Genomic DNA, 23,751 nt, shown 5'->3' on the forward strand with positions numbered 1-23,751 from the left:
GAGTTCTGTATACAAGGACAGCCTATCATCCTTTGTGCCCAGATGCAGCATCACAGTGCATGGAGGTTGGTGAACTTTAGTCTGTGGCCACTTTGCACAGTTTGCCCCATCTCCTGTGCCTTGTGCACGATGAAATAAATGGTATACTCAGGAACAAAGATAGACATAGCAGAGATAATAGTGTTAATCTTAATATTGGTATCTCAAATTATTTTCCAGTCACAGAATCAGATGCATCATTTTAGCCTAGAAATAAGATACCAAAATAATTTTTATAATTGTATATTGTACTCTGAAATGAATAATTCTGAGACAGTCCTTGTTGTTGCCTTTTACCTCAACCTCCTCCATCACTGCCACACAGTGCTGACAGAAGGGAAGGGGGAACAGTTGTACCAGGGCCCCAAGCTCACAGGATCCCCCAAATGTTGTAGCATCTGTGTAAATAAAGTGAAACGAAAGGGGATGGGGCTACAGCAAACATGATGTACTACAGCCCAGACGTTCTCTCATGGGACCTGCCACCACATCCAGCCTGGTCACTTTACACAGCATAACTGTGGCCAGACACCGACCGCCAGTGCAGACACATCCCCAGACCCACCAGCAGAGACTCCAGACAGAACTCTAAAGCGGACTGGACTAATTTGGGAAAAATCCCTCTTATTTCAGAATAGAAGTGTCCACAAAGGCCATTATTCATGAATAGCTATTTCGGAACAACGCCATGGGAAGACTAGCTTTTAGGCTATGTCTATGCTACGGACCCTATGCCAGCCCAGTTATGTCAGCACAGCCCGGTAGAGTAGAGGCAGCCTATGCTGCCAGAAGGGGGTTTTCTGTTGGCGTAGGAAGGCCACCACCCTGAGCACCATTCAGTCTGGCAAGAACCGCACGCATCCATTGAGCCAGCTGCATCCACACCAGGGGGTTGGGGGCATAGCTCAGTGAACTGGGGTGTGAGTAAACTGCTAATACAAGGAGATATAATGCTGAAGTGCAGCCCAAGCCTCAGCGTGGCTGGCTCCCTGCTTGAAGAGGTTTAGGACAGCCTGGCTCTGTGCAGCCCCAGAGACCTCCAGGGCCTGTCAGGGGTGGGGCCAGGCGGCTGCTTCTCCTGCATCCTGGGGACAGAGAGGCCCGTTGGAAGCAGCAGGCCCCACCCCACCGTAGCCCAGCAGGGGGAGTCAGGGAGCAGCAACAACAAACCGCCCCTGGGGTCGCAAGAGAGCCTCGCTCTGATTGGCGAGAGCGACCGTCTGCCGTGATGAGAGACGCGTTGGGATTGGCCGGCTTTTGCCGGTCGGCGGTGGAGGCGGGGAGGCGGAGCGGATATATGGGGGGGGGCGCCAGCGCCGGCGGCCGGTCAGAGAGCGGCGGCAGGAGCGCAGGGCAGAGGCGACACCGGAGGCGGGCGGGCGAGCGCGCACGAGTGGCCGCGGGACTGGGAGGGGACACGCCGCGGCGGCGGCGCGCCGGGCAGGGTGTGTGGCTGGGTCGGCGACGGCAGCGGCTCCGGCTCCGGTGTCCGAGGCGGGGGCCGCGCTGGCGGTGGATGTCTGCCCCAGCCATGCTGTGCTATGTGACCAGGCCGGACGCGGTGGTGATGGAGGTGGAGGTGGAGCCCAAAGCCAACGGCGAGGACTGCCTCAACCAGGTGAGGCGCCGCCCCGGGGGCTCCCAGCCGCGCGGCTCCCCAACGGCCCTGGAAGCCGCCGCCGCCGCCGTTGCGGAGATCGCGACCGACCCCCCCACTCCCCGCGGCTCCTCCCGTCACGCGGCGGCGGCAGCCCCGCGCGGGGCTCGCGCGCGCACCTAGCTAACGCGCCCACCGCCCTCCGCGGGCCGGTTGCTGCGCGGGAGCGGGGGGGTGTCTGCACGGGAAGGGGTCGGGGGCCAGGAGGAGCGGCTGGTGCTTCCCTGAGGCGAGTCTCCCCAGTCCTCCTCCATGTTGGCCGCAGAGGCTGCTGCGCTCTCGGGTGCTCGGTCTGCCCCCGGGTGGGGACCCCGCGGGGTGGGGTGGGGAGAGGCCTCAGCGTCTCTCCTCCCATCCCCTCCCCTTGCGGCGAGTTCGCCCTTCCCAGGCTTAGGGGGCGGGGAGGGACCCCCCCTGCGCCTGGAGACACCCCGAGGCAGGACCCCGGCTTGTGCTCGGGGGTTCTCTCGCGTGGCACCGCAAACATTCACCTAAACATTAGACACGTGGCCGGGAGGGGGGCTACCCTGCTGCCTCTGATCTGTCCGTCCTCTCTGCCTCCGTTGAACCGTGCTGCCTGCTCAGTTGACTCCACGGTGGCCAAAATAGTCAGACCTGGGTCGCTCCGCCTGTGTTAGGCACCTAAACAAGTAGCCTGGTTTTCAGAAGTGTCCTTGGCTTCCTTGGGCGTTGCTGATGCTCAGAAGAAGGGTTGTGTTGGGTCGGACCAACGGTCCATCTAGCCCAGTACCCTAGTCTGCAGGCAGTGACCAGCGCCAGGTGCTGCGGATGGCATGAACAGGGCAGTTATCCAGTGAGCCGGTCACTGTGGGTTCCCTGTTCTCCAGCTCAAGCATCTGGCAGTCAGAGGCTAGGGACACCTAGGCTCTGAGCATGGGATCGCTTCCCTGACCATCTTGGCTAATAGCCATTGATAGAGCTATCCTTGGTGAACTTAACTAATTCTTTGCTGAACCCTGTTGGCTCTCACAATATCCCCTGGCAATGACTTTCACAGGTTGACTGTGCCTTGTGTGAAGAAATACGTTATTTTGTTTGTTTTTAAACCTGCTGCCTATTAATTTATTTGGGTAACCTGGTTCTTCGGTGTGTGTGTGGGGGGGTAAATAACACTTACTTATTTACTTTCTCTTCATCATTCATGATTCTATAGATCTCTGTCATACTTCCCCTTAGTCATCTAATTTCCACACTCCGCATCATGGAGAATCAGGTCACTCACTCTTGCTTAGATGCCCAGGTTTGAGGGGGGAAATAGCGATAACTCTTGTGATATGTGTTGTGGACCAACAGAGGTGCCTCCTGTTTTTTTTGCCATTTCATATTTATATACATATATATCTGTAGGTTGCCATCTGGACAGCTTCTTTAATGCTTTGCTTAGTTTTGATGAGTACTTATGCTATGAGCAGGGGATTGGACTAGATGAGATCCTGAGGTCTCTTCCAACCCTAATATTCTATGATTCTACTGAAAAGTGATTCAGTAAGATAAATTTATTATTTGAGTGTTGAGATTTTGTAACGTGTGAGAGCCGTTTTTAAAAAGTTAAACTTCTGTGTTTGGGTAATGGGTTTGGTATTAGCTATGTTGTAGAGCCACTTGTACAAAACTTCAATTTTTGTTATAGGTATGCAGAAGGTTGGGGATTATAGAAGTTGATTACTTTGGACTGCAGTTCACGGGCAGCAAAGGAGAGAGTTTATGGCTGAATTTGAGAAATAGGATCTCCCAGCAGATGGATGGACTAGCTCCTTACCGATTTAAACTGCGTGTCAAGTTTTTTGTAGAACCACATCTTATTTTGCAAGAACAGACAAGGTAAGATGAATCCAATCTTGAGTGAACTTCATTTCACATTTTCATGTTCTGTAATTTAATACTGTAAAGTAGCTGTACGTTGTCTATATCAATCATTTAGTACCTCTTATATTCAACTTACTTGCTTTTGAGCTGTATATATAGCTTGCTGTGAAAACCTAACATGACTTTAAATGTATTGTTCTGTCTTTTTTGGAGCTTGAAGAGGAAGGGTAACTTATTCATAATATGTAGCTAAGTATGAGAGCTAAGAACAGCATAGTTAATTCTATACATATTTATTGCTACAAGTGAAAGAAAAATACAGGAGGTAGCATGTGATATTTATACTGAGTTTGCATGCCCGATAGTAACCTCTCTTCCAGCATGTTACTGCAGGTCATTCTGAACTGCTTGTGTAGGAAGTGGCTTCTCACACAATGCTTAAACTTGCTAAACTCCTTAGTCTAGTGTCATATTACAATAATTTTCAAACAGCTATAGGTCCTCTCTCAAGCTACAAAAGGAACAGCTGTTTTATTTCTCCTGTAGAAGACATACACCTCTACCCCGTTATAATGCGGTCCTCGTGAAACAAAAAATCTCAGTGTTATAGGTGAGACCGTGTTATATCGAACTTGCTTTGGCCCCCCTGTTCCTTGTTTCCTGACCGCCCCCTCCAGAGACTCCCCGCATCCCTAATCACCCCCAGGACCCCACTCCCTACTTAACCCCCCTGCTCCGACCCCTATCCACACACCCCGCACCCTGACAGGCACTCACCAGCAGCGGCGGGAACCGGAGCAATGCGGCCCCAGCCCGCTCCACTCTGCCACCTCCCAGCCGTGGTGCTCCACTTCCGCCGCTGGTGATTGTGGGGAGGTTGGGGAAAGGATGCCCCCCCATACTCACTGGTGGTGGGAAGCAGAGCGATTCAGCCCCAGCCCGCTCCACTTTCCTTGTCCCAGCTGTGTCGCTGTGGGGTGGGGTGGTGTGTTGGGGAAAGGTCCCGCACTCACCTGCAGCGGGAAGTGGAGTGCCGTGGCTGGGAGCGGGCTGGGGCTGGGCTGCTCTGCTGCCGGTGAGTGCGGGGGGGAATCCTTTCCTGCAAGCCCCCTCCCCCAAGCGACATGGCTGGGGCTGGGGTGAGGGAAGTGGAGTGGGTTGCTTCCGGCCCCCCACTAATCACCCGGGCCACTCTGGGACTGCGGGGCCTCCAAAAGTGCCCCCCCACAGCTCCTGCCTCCCAGACCCTGGGGGTGGGAGGGAGCCCCTGACCACCCCCGAGACCCTCTGCCCCTTATCCAATGCCCCGGCCTGGCATCCTTAACATGCTACTCAGAGCAGCGTGTCAGAGCTTTACGGCGTTGTATGTGCACCCGTGTTATATCGGGTCGCGTTATATCGGGTAGAGGTGTACTAACAAAGCGCAATAACTAAATTGACGATACATTACATTTCAGAAAAATGCATCGTTACCAATCTTTTGAGTTCCAAACTCCAGCAAAAATAGTAATGAAGCCTTATTGATTTTAATTTACACGAGAAAATGTCTCACATCTTCATTGGAGGGGTCAATAACTTTCTTCCTTTTGAACTAGCAACATAAAGCATTTGTATATTTAATTTCTGTCAGCCATTAGGTTCTAGTGTTAGATGGGGGCCATAAACTGATGAACTCTACTGTCTGAAAACAAATAGCACAAAATATGATGATCCACTATCTTAATGTGAAACTCAAGTTTATTATGAACATGCATATACCAGGATTGTCGGGTATTTCACTCTTCATTTTACCAGAAATTTTCAGCTAATTCATTTGTGCGGTGTGGCTGATGGTCTGATCTGAATGCTTATTACACAGGAGGATTACATATTAGATGTGTCCTTTTTCCCCTCTTTATGATGTATGAAGATCTGAATTTTTTTAATTTGTTTTATAATATAAATTCAGATCCTTTCTATCTTGGAAATTCTTGGTCATCCAGAGATTTAGTGAAACTGCCTTGACAACTTTATGCAAGTACAGCAGTTGAGAGGGGAAGGAGTTTGAGTGGTACTTTTACATATTGAATTCCAATGAACATTTGAGAGCGAGAGAATCCTTTTATAAAGATAGAATACTCCTGAGTATTCAGTTAAGGTGTCAGAGCTCACGGTCTAAAGCCCGAGAACTTCCAAAAAGTCCTGTATAACAAGGGAAGAACTGGCTTGACATTCTTGATATTTCTCTGGTTGAAAAAGTCAGAGAAAATGAAAAGACTTCCCTTATAATAAAAAAGGACAAACTTAGTTTTAACTGAGGGCTTGTCTATACTCCAAACGTTATAGTGCCCCAGCTACGGCGCTGCAGCTGTGTGCCTATACAGTACTGTAGACGCTTGCTACAGTGATGGAAGGGATTTTTCTGTTTTATTGTTAATTCATCCCCACGAGAGGTGGTGGCTAGGTTAACAGAAGACTTCTTGCATTGAAGTCATAGCATCTATACTAGAACTTAGGTTGTCTTAACTGCATCTCTCGGGGTAGCTAAGTCAGCCTAAATTTTAGGTTTAGACCAGGCTTGAGACCACCTAACTTTGTTGTGTAAATTACACAAACATAAACCTTTTTGCACTCACATTGATGTAAGTAGGTCTTTTAGGTTTCACCTGTGTTAGATAATTAAACTATTAACTGAACTGGTGGGGTTACAATGGTGCAAGTTGCAACTGGAGAGGCTGCACTAAGCAATCCTCTTTTGGATGTACACAGCACTCTGGAACTGCATAATGTCTGTTTTTCTTGTGGTCACATTTCTGGTTTAATTCAGTTGGTTCCAGTATTTCTGTCCTGTAGAAAGTACTACATGTGGTCCCTGAAGGCCAGGAGCTACAGCCTGGTACGCATTCTCTCACACTCACTGCAGATGCCATGGCATTCTCAGGCCTGTGTAAGGGGAAGACATTGAGGAGGGAGAGCAGGCCAGAAGCTTGTCTGAGCTGTCACTGAATAATGAGCAGATGCACTGGCATGTTTGGAGGGTCATTTGTACCACTACAGCTGCAATACCTTGTATTCTTCATTGACATTGCAACCATGCAGATAACACAGGGATGGATGACGTGATAGTCAGCTTTATTCAAAGCAGTTGTGCAAATGCCTGTGCATTGTTGATGAAAATTTTGTATGTAAAAATATGTTGGCTGTCAAGTGGTCTTGAACGGTAGTTAACATGACAATTTCTTCAGTGTAGATAAGGCCAGGAGGTCTAGCTTGTACCACATTAAATATTGCCTCTGAAGTTAGCTTATGTTTTTCACACCTTGATACCATGACGTATGCAGATCACAGCCCTGGATTTTCCTTAAATTAACTAAATACCACACTTGTTTTTAAATTACAAAAGCATGTTAGCTGTGAATTACTAGATACTACAATACTGAAGAGCTGGAGTGACAGTTGTCAAACACTGTTTTTTGCCCCTTTTTGAATGGTTTTAAAGTTAGAACACAAATAGGCAATTTTACCATTTCATTAGAAAGAACTCTGTATGCTAACACTTATTATTCAACTCAGAGGCCTGGTCTATGCACAGAAGTTAGATTGACCTTGCTACATTGCTCAGGTCCATGAAAAATTTGATGCTCTGAGCACCATAGTTAGGTCAACCTAACCCCTGGTGTAGATTTAGTAAGGTTGACAGAAGAAGAATTCTTCCATTGACCTAGCTATCGCTTCTCAGACAGGTGGATTAAGTACATCAAGAAAAGCCTTTCATCGATGTAGGAAGTGCCTCCACTGTGGCTTTACATCTGTAGTGTAGTCATGGCCTGAGTGTACAGTTTACAATGTTGTCTACAATTCTTATGTCAGTTACGTATTCAAAACAACTTCTATCAAATAGATGTCAGAAAGCTGTTTTGACTTAATAGTACCCTCTCTTTCTTGCCTACATGGAAAATAGTGGAAAATAAAAGTTTAAACTCTTAAGTATTTTCTATGGTCTTTATTTTTCTTTGCATTGCTAGGCTTTCCAGGGTATAGCAGATTAATTTGTCTAACCTTTATGGCCATGAAACAGCTGCCATTAGTTAAGTAAATGGAGGTGTGCATGAAGTATCTTATGCCTACTAAATTTTTCTTCCTTTTAAAGAGTGGGGAAACAGTTGCTTTTATTGGTGCTCTAATCTGGGTTTCAGTTTATTGGCTGGCTGCTGGTTTTTTTTAAAATCTAAATCCTTTATTGTGGTGAACTCTGGCTGCAAAGTTCACAAATTTAGACTGGTTTCCATTGAAATAAAAGGTAAAATGGTCAATGCAGGCATAGATCTATTGAAATAATATGCTGTGGCAGCTCAAATTTCCCAAGCAAGCTTTCTCAGACATGTAGAAAAGAGCAGGCCTATTTCAAGGACATATGTTGTATACTTTTTCAGTCTTTGAGGTTTCTGTTATTCTTTGAGTAGGAAATAAATTCCTTTGAGAAAGAATATACTTTTTCATTTTATCTGAAACATTACCAGTTTATGTTCTAACACAGTTTAAAAGACATTTCCATCTTTCATGGTTTTCAAAATATTTTTTTGCATTTGTAAATAGACGTTTTAATAGATGGTCCAGGCTTGGTTAAAGTAGTTTGTTCATTAGAATAACCTATACTGTCAAGTGATCACTGTAGCAGGGTTCTTGCTCCATTGAATTCGAAGGAATCAGGGTTTAAGAGGTGGTGTTTGCTGTATCAAAGAACTTGCTATAAAACAATTCTCTAACAGAAGGCAAATGGGATTTTAGAGTTGGGAAGCAAATAGGTTTGAAGTTGTGATCCAAGATGATTGGCAGACTTCAGAAGCAGTTTTAGCTTATACTTTCAGATGAGTTTGTTAAACTTTAAAACCTCAGAAGTGACTAGGAGTGGCTCTTTTGTACTTGTTTTAGCAATGAGGCTCCAGAGGAGGATGTATGGCTCCCTATGGTAAAGTGATGGTAATGTAACTTTAGGTCATTGACTGCGAGTAACCCCTGACTAATAGCTACTAGGCATGTCTAACAAATCACTGACTGTTGCATTGGAACGCAGCCCAGGATCTGAAGACATTCAATTCCTGATTGGCTTAGAACTCTTGTCTCGAGGCAGAAAGTTCTGCTTTTGTGGTTAAAAGATTTCTTTGTGAAACAAGTAGCAAAGAAGTCTTGGAACTTGTCACCTTTTTATAACAATAAGCAATGTTTGCCAAACTGTATGAAGGGACAAATTGCAGTTAATAGTAGTACTTTTGAAATGTATTGCTTTATTATTTTGTATGTTAAGATAAAGTCTCAGCTTGAGCCCATATGTACAAAATGTGCATTGTTTATGAAGTATAGCATTGAAATTAATTTTAAAGTAAAGATTATTCTAAGTAAAATAAAACAAGCTTCATTTTTATTTTTTAACTCTTTATTTAGGAATGTTTAAACAAGCTTACGAATCCTTGCCTGGTAAATAGCAGAAACCAAACTATCATTACAACAGTTAGCTTTTGTACAAAAAGACATTATACAGGAATTTAATCATCAAATCTTTCTATTAAACAGGGTGTTACCATATTACAGAGTAAGCATTATCACAACACTTGTATTGTTTCTAGTGATTTTAATAAATTAAATGAAATCTCTATATACACCTATTTAAGTAAGACAAGGCATGTCTATCAAATGTTAATATTTTTTAAAAAAGGGATGGGTGTATTTTGTCTAAGTATCAGTCTGCCTTCTGTTTGTTCGGTTAATATGGTGTTTTCCATAACCACAACCTCCCATATTTTTTTGAACCATTCCTCTGTGGTTGTCAGTTTTTCTTTTTCCAGTATGAGGTGATCAGTAGTGGAGCGGCTATTAGCAGATGAGACCAATTCTTCTTTTCCTTTTGTGTGACCATTTCAACTAGAAAAGAAGTACTTGTGGCACCTTAGAGACTAACAATTTGTGATATTTGGTTATGGATTGCATCGCAATACTCTAATGACTGGACGTGACCGTTGGATAATCATAAAATCCCCTCTTTCACCATAATTTCTCCAGCATTTATTTCCTTTTTATATTTTTAACCTGACTGATGTGAGATACCCTTTGAACAGTATCTTAAAGAAATTTTATTTTATTGTATTAGACTGAGGTTGATAGGTTGATGGTTTTCCAAATCAAACCTCATACCTCTGGGGTAATTTGTCTGTCCACATCTTTTTTCCAGTATGTGATATATGGACACTTTATTTTGTTAAGAAAGCTTTCTGCAAAGATTGATGCCAATTAGTTATATTTTGTTTCCTAATTGACCAGAGGCCATCACTTCTATTAAAGTTAGCTTTCTATTTAAAACAGGTTTTCTAGAAAGCTGAGAAACATAATGCCTGACTAAAACAAGCTTTATTAAAGTTATTTCAGTAACCTGACACTGAGACAAAGTAGGTTATATAACTTACTTGTGTGACTGGGTTGAAAATCAGATACTCATATATAGCTCTTGGCACCTTTTTGTCACTGACATATTACACTGAAAAGTCTAATGAACTAGCATTTAAAATAGCTCTGTTTTACTTGCTTTGAAAATAGTTTTGCTCAAAAATATGGCATTGCCATATTCCATTGAGGACTGTTTTGTTTACGTGTGTATTTTTGAAATACACATATAGTGACTCAGTAAGAAAAATGCAAAATAAGCATTCTGGTTTAAAGACTAGTACAGTGAACTGCTTCATTACCACATTACCTAGTTGCTCTTACGGGCCAATGTTAGTAAGAATGGCTGGTTTGTTTATGTAAATTTATAGCTAGTTTAGACATTTGATTATATGGGGGATAGAGTGAGGAAATGGCCTGTTTCTCGCTTATTTTACATAGTAACACTGGCTGCGCATGGAATTGAATTAGATATGGTGCCCTCTTATTTTAAGAGCAAATAAAAGCTAACTGCTACCATTGAAACTAGCGTGTGTTTGAATGCATCTAATTGTTTATCTGAAGCAGAGTTGAATAGTGTTAGTAACTTTTCACTTACTTTTACAGAGAGCAAACTAGGATAGAGATACTGGGAAATATAATAGGAGTACACCAGTGCAGAGTTTTAGATTCTCATATCAGGTAACTAACTTACATTGGGTCATCTTGTTGGGGTAGGTGGGCCTTATTTTTCAGCTTTTCAGATGGTGGTTTTTCAACAGTGTAACTCCATTTTGAGAGAATTATACTTCATAGTTCAAATTCACCTCATGCAAGGAGCTGCAAATTACATTTCAGTATCAGTGAGAGGACCCCCAAGTACTAGAGGGGTTTAGCCCCCAAAGGACCAGCAGTATTTCTACCAGGAGCACAGTAACTGGAGGTTCCAAGAGATGTATGTTCCTGGTTGTGCCACCTAGTTTTTGAGAAACACTGGCCACCTATTGCCTCTCCCACCACAAGCAGAGAGGAGATTGCAGCTCTTTTTTGCTACCTCAGCGTCATTCCCTTGTAGGCACCATTCAGCTGGAGCGTGGAACAAGAAAGGGATTAAGACAGCTCTGTTGGACTGTTCCCATATTTACCTTACTAGACTAAAAAGATTTTTAATTACCTTTATGGATACAAAAGGAATATTTTGATATCAGAACTTGCATATTAAGTGTGAACTTTTTTCTTGAAGGGGAAGTAGAATTTCAAGTCTGACTTAAAATCTGGAATATGTACAATTATGCTTTCTGTGGGCTGTTGAATTTTGCCCCTGTCTAAATTTCATTATGGCTCCTAAGTACCTGTTTCTGTTTGCAACAGCTGTCACTCCAGGGACTCTGCATAAATCATGTATGAAGAGAGGAACAGTAGGCACAACATGTAGATTTGTGTTAGTGATTAGGGTTGGTAGTTTTCAGTACCCCTAAAATTATTTTCATACCGTTGACCATTTAGACAAAAATCCTTATGTTGACCACCTTTTCTGCATCACTAGCATTGCTTTTTAATTTTGGGAAAAAAAGTACTATCAAAAAGAAAAATAAATCTAAGCCACTATGCATTTGATTCTGAAAATTTTTTCTGAGGGTTTGTGTATGCTGCTAAAACATCAGTAAAATTTGTATGAGAAAGATTAGGGCAGTATAAAAGACAAGATTAAAATAAACTAATTTTAATGTTGTAGGTGCTTGGCCAGAAGCCTCTTGGTACTGTTGTTCCAACTGCCTTAAATGCTTTATTTCAAAAAGCCTTGGGACTCCTGAGTCCTGTTATGGGCTACAATTAGCTAGAAATGTCAAATTGAAGACTAAGGGCTTGTCTACGTGGGAGTTGCCATACTAACTAAAGGTGTGAGGTTAATGCACATATATTAGTGCATTAAATCCCTGTGTGGATCCTTGCATTGAGAAGTAAAGTGGCCTTAATTCCAAGGATCAAGCTACAGCAAACTAAGGCCATTTTACTTCTGAATGAGAAGATCCACTTTGGGGTGCAATGCACTTTAATGTATGCACCCTAACTTCACCTTTAGTTAATTATCTTAACTTTGGTGAGTTATCCTGTATGGGCAAACCTTTAGCTACTTTGCAATTCTGACAGTAATTCTGTAGATTATATTTTGAGGTAGTCTGCTTTATATCCAGAAATATTCTGGAGCACCTGGCTTCATTCTCAAACAAAAATATTCATACTCAAACAGAAGACAAGTTTTAATATCCTAATGCTATACGATCTTGGGTGCATTACACTGGAGGCAAGAAATTTTGAATGATTGTCATGCAGGAATACTACAGTTAAACTTGAGAGGAGGATTTGTCCTGCATTGCAGAGTAGTAAAATTAAACTCTTAATTTCAATTTTTTCCTATTAGTGTTACAATGTTATGTGAATCTGATTGAAGGTCTTCAAGGGAGGTATGGGTGACTTTCTATTACTACACTGGAAAGCAGTTTTTCTGTATACAATTGATTTCAGAGTTTATTTTTTTCACAGGCTTAGTAATGTCAGAAGTGTGCCAAAGTCTGGGAGATATTAAGATTAACACAAACCATGGTTAAAACTTAAATTAAGAGTGAAAATTTGCATTATGAAGATTTGCTTTGTATTTTAAAGAGGTTTTAAGGTTGAAGTGATACTGTACAACTGGTTTGGAAAAATAAATTAAAGAACTACTTGTTTGAATCAGTCACATGATATAAGAGAAGGTGGAATCTTAGAACTGGTGAAGTACTAACTTTTGTAGCAATTCTAATGAGACTAAAGTAGTGTTTTTTCCAGCATGTTTCTAAGGGTTAAAAATGTATCCTTGTATAACTAAAACGATAAATAATGTAGCCATGAAACTTGGTCAGTGACTGTTTAATTCAGTTTTAATAAACTTGTTGAACTGAAATAGTTTATAGCAACCGGTGCAGTTTGTTTAAAAAAATTAAATAGAAACCAACTTAAAGGCGGCTTCAGTTTTTGAATTAGTGAACTGTTACAGGAATGCTTCTTGGGACCACCACTTCATTTTTATCTTGACTTTCCAGTCAGTTTTCTGAATGTGCTGAATCTCTCTGCCTTGTTGAACAGAATGTCGTAGAAATGAATGCATAGATCTGAAGAATTGAGCACCTTTTGCCTTAGAGATCCACCTGAGTCTGTCCTGGCTTTTGGAGATCCAATAAAAGCTTTGTACTCAAGCCCCAAAACTAGTTTGCAGAAATTTGGTTTAATGCCTCCTGGCTCAAGAATGCTACAGGTAGTCCATTCAGCCCTGCAGATGAACTTTGCAGAATTAGGAGTCTAGTTCACAACTCTTCATGTTAAGTAACACACCATTATTTTAATTTGGTGATCTGCCCTGGGTAGTATCAGCTGACTTCACCAGATTCTGAGGTTCTGGTTGTTGCACGTGTATCAGGCAACTGGAACCTAGATATTCATTAAAATTGACTGATTAAAATGATTTTGGGGAGTGTGAACTGAAACAGGTTGTATGAAGAGGGAACACTGGTCAAAATAAGCATTTTAAATGTTGAGCGCTCTGTAATCAATGATTAAAGCCTTCAGAAATTTTTCCATCCCAGTTTTGCTTTGTCTGCTCCATTCAAGTGTCCTTTTATAAAAATAAAGGTGAAAAAGCTACAGTGGGCGTCCGTCTGAACTATTTATCTGGCCCCCATTACCATGATATCTGAACACCTCACAACACCTCTGTAAGCTAGGGAAGTACTGTTATCTCCATTTTATAGTTGATGAACTGAGGCACAGAGAGGCTAAGTGACTTGCCCAAGGTCACACTGGAATTCTGTATCTTCTCTGCATCTTCAGTTTTTAGGCTTGATAGGTCTTTAGCAAGAGACGGTGGAAGTGGTTCTAGAACAGTTGTCTCTATTGTAGTTTCTTCTCTAATGCATTTCTATCTGCTGGAGAAATCTTTAGCTTTTTCACAGCTCCCTGTTGATGTCTGTAGGGCCTTCTCAGTAATGGTAGAGATTGTCTTGCTGTTTCTCCTGTATAATCAAAGTGCTGTCAACTGCACAAAGCACACTGAAATTTTTTTTTGCTTTTTTTTCAGTTGTAATCTTGTCACTTGCAACTATAGTAGGAGTAAATTTTTCAGGCAGAGAATGTTTTCAAGTTTGCTATATTCCTTTAAATGTCACTGTTACATAAATCATAAGTACTTTCAAAGAGCAGTAGTATGCAGAAATGTATAAACAGACTTTTCATATTTCTAATCTTGGGGGGAGGCAAAGTTGAACAAATGATTACTGTTAGACAGCTCTCTTGGCCAGAGCAAGTCTGAGTAGTTTAATTTAGATAACCTGCATTAATTGCTCTTAAAAAGTTAAATATATTGTCAGATTGCATGCATGTGGCTAAAATTTCAATTTGATATAAACCCTAGAGTTAAACGTGTTGCAATTTTTTAATAATGCTTCAGGTTTTTTTAGAGGTAAACTGCAAAGCAAAAATAAAATGAATTTTTTTTCATGATGCATAAGGATTGCTTTATAAAACAATTATTTTGGTTAGTTTTTATATTTGGTATATCAGTTCTCTCTTGTGTGTATTGGTATGTAGTCAGATTGTCTTCCCCTCCTCCCTGGAGGGTGGCGGGGGAAGAGAGCTGCAACTCAGGTTCAACTCATCACCACTCAGGCCTGGGCTAGCTTTCGTTATTTTTAGTCTTTACAATATTTTATTCATTAGATAACTTTCTCATTCTAACTGTAGCAAATGTGAAATCTGCCGCTCAGTGCATCAAATTGGTTGGCAAATGCGTAAGGATTACAAAATGTAAGAACTTACCTGACTCAGCATGTCTAAAGTTAAAAAGGTAGGGAACTGGTGAACAAGTTAGCTGAAGAAATGAAAATGGATAGTTCTAAAATAAATGGTCTAAAATAAACATGGTCAAAAATTGATTAGCAAGATTAGATAGGTTTTATGTTCACCTCAAAATGCAGAAAATACATTTATTTTAATTCAAGATCAAATATGCCATTGCATAAAACTTCCACTATTGAAATGGAAGGGCAGAATATTGATTCCCAAATAAGGTCTGGTCTAAACTGTAAAATTAAATTGACGCAGCTACGTCGCTCAGGGGTGTGCAGACCATGCTAGATGGGTGGAAGAATTCTTCAATTCACCTAGCTACCCCCTCTCAGTGAAGTAGATTAACTACAGCACCACGAAATCCCCTTATGTTGCTGTAGCGAGTATATACACTGAAGTGCTACAGTGGCATAATGTTGTAAGTGTAGACGTAGCTTAAGGCCTGGCCTACGCTGAAAAGTTAGATCGACCCAACTACATTGCTCAGGAGTGTGAAAAATCCACACCCCTCAGCAACATCGTTACACCAGGGGCTAGATCAGTTTACACAGGCTGTTAGAATTCTTCCATTGTCCTAGCTACTGCCTCTTGGGGAGTTGGATTACATACCCTGACAGGAGAACTCCTGTTGGCATAGTAGTGTCTACACTGAAGCGCTACAGTGGGTAGCGTTTCAAGTGTAGACAAGCCCTTAAGTCCCTGTTCCAGACCTTGGAGTAGCTCAGCATCTTGCTTCAGGATGAGTCTCTGCTTTAACACCCGAAATATGGCAATTAGTCTGTGATCACATTGATTTCCATCACCAGGTTTAACTGATTTAAATTGGCAAGCAGGAAACCATGACTTTTAATCTTGTTTTGCATTTGTACTCTGTAGTTAGTTTCCTGAAGTATGTAAGGTTGATTCTCATTGGTTGGTAACCCTTAAAACATGTTGATTTGAAACAAAATGAGGCCTTTATACTAAATTTGGTGGTACTCTTGCTAACCAGAAGGATACAGCGTATCTACACATTTAAGCAGTTACAGAGCTTAACATTCATTTGTTCAGGTTCTTAATTTTTACATTTTATGTTAGAAAATGATGAGTGAAGCATTTTCATATTTACTAAATTAATTTTTTACATGAGACTTGTTTCAAGCTGTATGTGGATGGAAAAATTAAATGTACAGAACCAATATTTTTCTAAGTTTGGTTTTATTAATTCTATAAAACTACCTTCAGTGTGCTGGATACATAAGAAAAAGTTGATCATGTTTTGCATTTAAAACTGTTTTATTAAACAAAGGAAGTATTAGTAGTTACTGAATTGAGCTGGTGGTTTCTGGTCATCAGGCCCTTCCAAGATTTTAGAACTAGAACATCTCATCTTCATACCTAATTTTTATTTATAATTTGGAATATTAAAACAGGCTTTCCTGCTTTTTTCAATTCTCCTTCGGTTTCTCACCTTTGAATAAACTAGTCATTGATCTGAACTAGTTGAAGAAAGTGACTTGAAGAAAGTATTCTCTGCATCTGCGGAAGAGACTACTTCTGTCAAAAGCTGTTTTAGCATTTCAGACTCGGATTCCGGGTGCTTAGTGAGTGACTGCCACCAGTTCAGTGATTTGACTTCTTTTAAAACAGCTGAAAATACATACTGCTTGAAGTCTATTTTTATGTAATGTAAATTATTTTTATAGCTTATAATAAGTTTAGGTCTAAATATAGGTTGTCAAATTTTAAATTGGTTTAATTTAAATTGATTTAATAAGTCTGAATTTTTCAAATTGATTTTTATCCATCCTGTTTTTTCAACTGTTTAGCCAACATGACAGATCCAAATATAAAGGTCCGAGGCTAAACCCAGAACGGCAATAAATGGCTGAATAAATATGCTTATAAAGTAAACATAGCATATATATGTTTTCACAGCACTTTTTTAGGTTTTTCAAGTATTTTTCACTGGATTCTTTTGGGCTGGGGAAAATCACACCACCTCTATAAGAGTACTATTGGAGAGCTGTTTTGAATAAACAGAAAAATCTCCCACAGATTTCTCAACTGTAATATTTCACAGAACTGCATGTGCTGATTTATGCTTAGTATTTTATAATATTCGCTTCACTTAACTACGAATGATAGTGCACACTGAAGTAATGCATCATTATTTAGAAATGACAGTGGAACAACGTAACTACATGGGTAGCCTTTTACATGCAATATGAGTGCTTTCTTTGTTTAATCTGTAATTCTCACTTGGTGAGTTTAACATTTCAGATATTCACTGATGGTGAGGATTTTTTTTAATGGCCTTAAGATATTTGATCTTTTTGGACTTGCTGGACAATTCAGTATTTAAATGAAGCTACTGAAAGAAACTCATCTTTTAATGTAGGCTGGCTTTTGAAAAGATAGCATAAGCGTTAACAAAATCAAGTCAGTTTTCTAACTCTGATGCCAGAACTATTCGTTATTTAATATGCTCAGTGACCAGTCTAGAGTCTCAAACAATTATTGACTTCTATGCTAGTCAAACTTCTTAAAAATAAAAAGTAATTCTCTTGCAGGCATATGTTTTTCTTGCATATAAGGGAGGATCTTTTGGCTGGTAATCTTCAATGTTCTTCAGAGCATGCCATTGAACTTAGTGCATTGTTGGCTCACATGAAGTTTGGGGATTATAACCAGAATACTGCCAAGTACAGTTACGAAGAGATGTGTGCAAAGGAGCTCACTACTGCCACCTTAGACAGGTAAGTAACTGCTGTAACCACTCTAACCAGTGACAAAAATTGTTTAAGAATTTAAATTAGTAAATGATAATGTCTGGCTATTTGGTGCTAAAACGTAAGTGTAAGTGATGTTGCAAAAAAATCAAAGCTAGTGTTAGTCAGCTATTCTTTGAAAGGAAACCAAACTCTAACCAGAATGTTTTTAATGAAAGTGGCCCTACATAACTGCTGCATTTGTAGACTGCAGTTTACATTTCCTTTTTCGAAATAGAAGTGGTAACTATTTAAATATTCCTTGATTAGGAAGTAAAAGTAGCCTAAATAGTCTTTCATATATTTGTCTAAAGGTACAATTTTAGGACTTTAGATACCTAGACTCTCCATAATTTTAATACCCTTAGATTGTGTTGTAAACAAGCCTGAGTCTACTTCTTGCGCACACGCCCATATTTTTCTAGTGTAAAACCTGAACGTCAAGGAGAAAAATTCTAAATGTTGTATTTGCATGCATGTGAATTTTTTACTGCTAGGAACTTTGCGATCTGAAAGCCTTTCTACACAAGGGACAGTTTCTAAAATAGCATGCAGCTTTTTCTTTATATTTATATAAAGAAAGGATCTCTCTTTCTACACACACACACTCAATCAATCAATATATGGATCCTTTAAATAGTCCAAGAATATTTAATTAGTTCTGTCACTTTAATGATCAGAAACATATAGCCAGCTATAACTAAACAGACCAACTAATTTAGTACTTTTATATAAGGACCACCTAACTTGATCATTTAAAACTTTGTTAAAATGAGATGTTGCTGTAAATTACTGCATATGGCTGAATGGTTCACCTGTCAGTCTTTTTTTTATCCACAGTATTACTGCAAAGCACAAGGAACTAGAAGGGCTGAGCCAGGCTTCAGCAGAGTACCAGGTTCTGCAGATTGTGTCAATACTGGAGAACTATGGGGTAGAGTGGCACTCAGTGAGAGACAGTGAAGGGCAGAAACTTCTTATTGGTGTTGGGCCTGACGGCATCTCCATCTGTAAAGAGGACTTCAGCCCCATTAACAGGTAAGTTCTTGGGGCGAAAATCTCATCTTCTGACTTTTCTGTGAGCTATAGTTTGGTTCTATACCTATATAATCAAAACTGTGGTGTTCTAAAGGAAGTGTGTTTAAAATCTTTTGTATCTTTGTGTTCTGGTTGGACCATGCAAGAAGCTGCCAAAGCATGCAGTGCCTGGGGATTTATCCACTTCTGATAGCCTTTTCATCAGGAGACCATTGATTTAAAATGCTGTGTTTGGGGCTATACAGATAAATTTTGTGCTTCCATGGGGACTGTATTAGTGGTATAGCTGTCCTGTACTTGTTCAGTGTAGCATTTTCAATCTAGCATTATAGAAGATTGGGAAGGCCTCTTTGTTTGCAAATGTAGCTGTTAATTTCTTCTGGGTAGTCTTAGAGGACGTTTCTCATAGTACAATATGTGAGTGGCTGTAGAAATTGTCTTAATTTTTAGAAGGAGAATAATCCCCCCGACGCGCACACTACTCATCATTTTCTATTCACATTTAGGATTGCTTATCCTGTGGTTCAAATGGCAACCCAGTCTGGGAAGAATGTGTATCTGACAGTCACCAAGGAGTCTGGTAATAGCATAGTTCTCTTGTTTAAGATGATCAGTACCAGAGCAGCAAGTGGACTGTACAGAGCAATAACAGAGACACATGCATTTTACAGGTTTGTATTACTAGTGGGTAAACCACTCTTCCTACCTTTTCAGCAGCAGTTGAGTCAGGATTTAAACTTGGCACAGGATTGTAGGTATTTGACACTTCCTCAGACTACCTTGCATTTTAGATATTCCCCTGCAGAATTCCATCATATCTTTGCTGCTACTCCTGCGCACACAACACCAGGAATGGTATGAAACAAAATTCAAGCATAGTCCTACTTTGCTTCTGTTACATCCAAGAGCTGGATAGATTCTTATTGTTGAGGTTTTCTGGGGTGAGAATATACAAAATATTTCTCTGCACTACTACAATATACATAGCACTTTCTCAGAATGAGAACTAAATCGGTTTCTAATAGATACCTCAGTAAGCAGTAGACACTAATATATGCTAGAAATGAAAACAAGTTTATAATTTATGGAAAACATCAAAATAATCTATAGCTTCATTCCTCTAATCCTGTTTTTAAAAATCCTTGCAAATACAGCTGTCATATATAGAAACAAAATTATGTAGGCTAACCATGCTGTGGATCTTCCATCCTTCGCGGGTGTCTGAGCTCAGGGAACAAATAAGATACATTGAGGCTTCAGTATTAACTAATCAAGTTTTTCACTTGTCTCATGGGTTTGTCTTGTAGGTGTGACACTGTTACTAGCGCTGTCATGATGCAGTACAGTCGAGATTTAAAGGGTCACCTAGCATCCTTGTTCCTGAATGAAAACATTAACCTTGGCAAAAAGTATGTCTTTGACATTAAACGAACATCAAAGGAGGTTTATGATCATGCGAGGAGGACTCTTTACAATGCTGGTATTGTGGATCTTGTTTCAAGAAGTGACCAAACGCCACCAAATTCTCCCCTTAAGTCTTCAGAAAGTAATATGAACTGTGACAGCTGTGAGGGTCTCAGCTGCCAGCAAACAAAAGCTCTTCAAGAGAAGTTGCGGAAGCTGAAGGAGTCTATGCTATGTATGGTGTGTTGTGAGGAAGAAATAAATTCAACCTTTTGTCCCTGTGGCCACACAGTATGCTGTGAGACCTGCGCTGCCCAATTGCAGGTAATTGCAGTGTCACTTGGGACATTCCACATTAATGTGTTAAACAATTGATTTCACTTTACAGTTCATTTTTTACTAGTATAATTAACTGATCTTGACCAATATACTCAGCAAAGTTTGATTTGGTATTTAAACTCAGTTTGCATAATGTCTTAGTTCACAATGTTATGTTTAGATGATAAACTAAATAGGTGAGGCTGTATTGTGAGGAAAGACAACGTAGGTGAGGTAATTTATTGGACTAGCTTCTGTTGGTGAAAGACAAGTTTTTTGAGCTTGCACAGAGCTCTTCTTCAGGTCTGGTATAGTATGTAGTCATTACTTTTGATGTAAATTAAGGCATTTTTTGCGGAGAAGTTAGGAATCAGTGGCATGGAAGTTTCTTGTGGTATCATGTTGGAAATATAGAGACAGACCTGAATACTTCAGTCTCACCAACAATGTTTATTCATTAAGGTGATGACTTTGTGCTCATGAGACATATAGGGTCTCTGAAAATTGTGGTGAAGGAGTGTTCCCTAATACTTTCTGTCTTCTCTCCAGTCATGCCCAGTTTGCAGGTCTCGGGTAGAGCATGTCCAGCACGTGTATTTGCCAACCCACACCAGTCTTCTCAATCTGACAGTGATATGATCAACATGTACACTTCTAAAGCATCATGTACTTTTTACAAACTGCACTAAGATGAACTACAGCCATTGATTGTGAAGAAGGCAATCACTCCAGCTCCTGCCTACAATGAGAAGCAAAACCCCACTACACCTTTGGGTCATAGAGGGGTCAATATTCTCTGTTCAGCATGCCTAAGAAGATGGTTTGGGGACATCTTGTGAAAACAGAACTCTAAATAAATTCATGTCATCTAAAGGATGAAAAAGTTCTTCTTGATGCATGAGCTTGCAATGTGGCAATATTGCCAAAAGCTAGGTAATTCTGGGGAATGTGGTGTAAAGTCAATTTGATATACCCAGCAGGGATATTTCAATATGTAGTTTTACACATTTTATAATTGGTTTTAAGTTTCTTTTTATTTTGTTCCTTTAGTGTGATCACTCCATTATTTTAATAGCAAAACTAGTTTTTTACAAATGTATACATCAGTTTTAGTGTTATGTTCATAGTTTGTGTTTAGTAAATTGTTCTGAAGTGAGGGGAAACTATTTTAAAAATCAGGTATTTTTAAAAACCTGAGGTTGCAAGGCTTTAAGCAAGCAGTTGTATTTAAATCAGCAATCTAATCAAAGCTTAATTCAAATCAGTGATAATTTTGGAAGTGTTCTTTACAGCAAATTTTAATTTCTGGATGTTGAGGGGTTAGTCAGGAAAGTCTCTCCTGCTTAGTAATGATGCTCCACTGAGGAAATGTTCTGGGGCTTTGCTTGCAAATCAAAAGGGGAAACCATTTCCACTTGGGAAGGATTTAAGTTAGCCAACCCTAGAGATGTGTCCAGGTTGCCACAAATTCATCTGTCATCCTATAAATCTGCCATACCTGTGGAGGCTGATTTTGCTTGAACTATCAAAAATCCATTTTGGCCTAAATAGTGTAAATGTTGTATAATTTAAGTGCTTTCATAAGTTTACTTTTTGAGTTGTTTGGTTATCTATCTTGCTAAAACTCTTTATATTCCACCCCCCATTTGGGCATTTTGGACTTCAGTCAACTAGTGTATCCTCCATGATTTAGAGGAAACTAGAAGACCATATTTGGGTGCAATACTAGCTAAATTAAAGCTAGAAAACTACACTGTCACTTTACTGAGATTTTCTGAGTATACTTTTCATATTGCCTTAATGTAGCAGTAATGTGTGTTTATGCATTTGTTTCTTTGCACAGACATTTTGTCAAAATATTAAAACTCTACTTTTTTATCGCACATATTAGCATATAAACCTTACTCCAAGAGGTATTTATTTTTTCACTTTGTAAAGAAATTTTGTTTCCACATGAAGCAAGAACTCTGTCCTATATTGTAGACAACTTCTGTCTTTTTATATTCAGGTTAATAAAGGACTTTAAATCAGATGTCTTTCTACATTATTGATAGTATTTGGAAGTCTGCTTATTAGCTTTGTGAGAAATCCTGCCATGTCAGACATAATTTAATCCATTCCTTTGCAGTTATCATATTGTCCATTCTTTTTCATAAACCTGCATATTTTGGGACTGATCTAAGAGGTACTGACCATTTGTAACTGCCATTCAGGTTAATAGTGCTTAAAATCTTTCTGGATCAGACCCTTCTCTTTTGTGTTCCTCTCTTGAGCTAACTGGAGGAGGAAGCTTTTTTCATGTTGTAGCTACCTTTTGCTTTCAAGTGATATGGCCTAAAACACCTCACTAGTTGGAGGGTCCTTAATTTTTCTTATAGAAACATTCAGAGGAAATACAAGGCTTTTGTGAGTAGAAACTAAAAATACTGTTTGACCTAAACAAGCTTCTTACAAGATTTAGAATTTAAATGTAGAGTTTCATCAGTCCAACTGAAGCATTTAACATAAATCCTTTTTTATACTAGTGTGTAGACATTTAGAAATTTTTTTAAAGTTGAGCCCACTAATCATCACTATATCACCCTTCAGTTTTGAAGGCTTCATTAGCATCACTTATCCTATTGAAGCTAAAATCTTTCCACATTTGGCCTCTACCTGAACACAGTTTAAATTGACAATGCCAGAAACCTTATTACTTGAACCTATTAACGTCACCTTAGAGCAAATGAAACAATGGTATTTCAACTCAAAATAGTGTAGTAGGTGAATGTAATTTCATGGAATTTTAATATGTATAGCAAATCATAGTGGCCACTTCTAAGTACTTTGGAATGGCTAAGCCTGAACCAAGCACTGTACGTACTTATGCTTGCTTTTATTTTAAGCAGTTACATCTCCAAAAGACCACCATGGTTAAGGTGGATAGGAGAACTACAGTCCCTCCTGAAAGCTGAGGCAGAACTTAAGAGACTTCTCTGAAGAGTTGTTCAGGGCTGCCTCTACCTCTTATGCTACTTAAGATGAAGTAGCAGTTGTCGCTGGTTGAAGATACTGAACAAATTATTGCTGGCCAGAGACTAGCTGTCAGACTTCAGCCCGCCTTGCTGCAGACTAGTATATCTTCTTCTGTTGCCAGATATACTATTAGCAGGGTATGTCTTTGTACTGTTGTCAGTCTCAGCTGTGAGGGGAGTGAATCAGGTTCAGACTACAGTGATGAGTATGATGTAAATGCTTGGAGCTAGATCTATGGGACTGAATCAGTAATGCACAGATCACTTCTCCAAAGATAGGTTCACATTTCTTTTCAAGGAAAATTCTTTTTGTTGAATTCAAAAAGCTTCATCAGTTCCTGGCAAATATATTCCAGACCTTGGTATCTGATGATTTCCTTTTAATACTTGGAGTTTTGAGGACCAAGGAGTGCAGAGTAACTCTCCTATC

At 40.1% G+C, this 23,751-nt stretch overlaps 1 protein-coding gene and 1 long non-coding RNA gene across 3 annotated transcripts; one reads left to right on the forward strand and one right to left on the reverse strand.

Moving 5' to 3' along the window:
* Positions 1-1,371: 1,371 nt before the first annotated feature.
* MYLIP (myosin regulatory light chain interacting protein) lies at positions 1,372-22,339 on the forward strand. Of its 2 annotated transcripts, none has more exons than XM_077810611.1 (7): positions 1,372-1,657; positions 3,348-3,538; positions 17,350-17,535; positions 18,388-18,585; positions 19,092-19,256; positions 19,893-20,313; positions 20,857-22,339. In XM_077810611.1, exons 1-7 carry the CDS (start codon positions 1,556-1,558, stop codon positions 20,944-20,946), a joined length of 1,353 nt encoding a protein of 450 aa, XP_077666737.1. In that variant the 5' UTR covers positions 1,372-1,555; the 3' UTR covers positions 20,947-22,339. The 2 variants fall into 2 exon arrangements, with proteins under 2 accessions (XP_077666737.1, XP_077666738.1); XM_077810612.1 differs by lacking the exon at positions 1,372-1,657 and adding an exon at positions 3,164-3,202.
* LOC144261258 (uncharacterized) lies at positions 8,919-19,893 on the reverse strand. Its single transcript, XR_013345193.1, has 2 exons — positions 19,292-19,893; positions 8,919-13,965 (listed from the first exon to the last, which is right to left on the reverse strand). It is a non-coding gene; the product is annotated as an uncharacterized LOC144261258 (long non-coding RNA).
* Positions 22,340-23,751: the final 1,412 nt, after the last annotated feature.

This window comes from Eretmochelys imbricata, chromosome 2 (genome assembly GCF_965152235.1).
Source record: "Eretmochelys imbricata isolate rEreImb1 chromosome 2, rEreImb1.hap1, whole genome shotgun sequence".
NCBI classification, from domain to species: Eukaryota; Metazoa; Chordata; order Testudines; family Cheloniidae; genus Eretmochelys; species Eretmochelys imbricata.

Bases quoted from the DNA above. Each gene is read 5' to 3' on its own strand.
- MYLIP (XM_077810611.1), top strand. From the start codon at position 1,556: ATGTCTGCCCCAGCCATGCTGTGCTATGTGACCAGGCCGGACGCGGTG. The intron at 17,536-18,387 runs GTAAGTAACTGC...TTTTATCCACAG, and splicing joins ACTACTGCCACCTTAGACAG to TATTACTGCAAAGCACAAGG. The intron at 20,314-20,856 runs GTAATTGCAGTG...TCTTCTCTCCAG, and splicing joins CCTGCGCTGCCCAATTGCAG to TCATGCCCAGTTTGCAGGTC.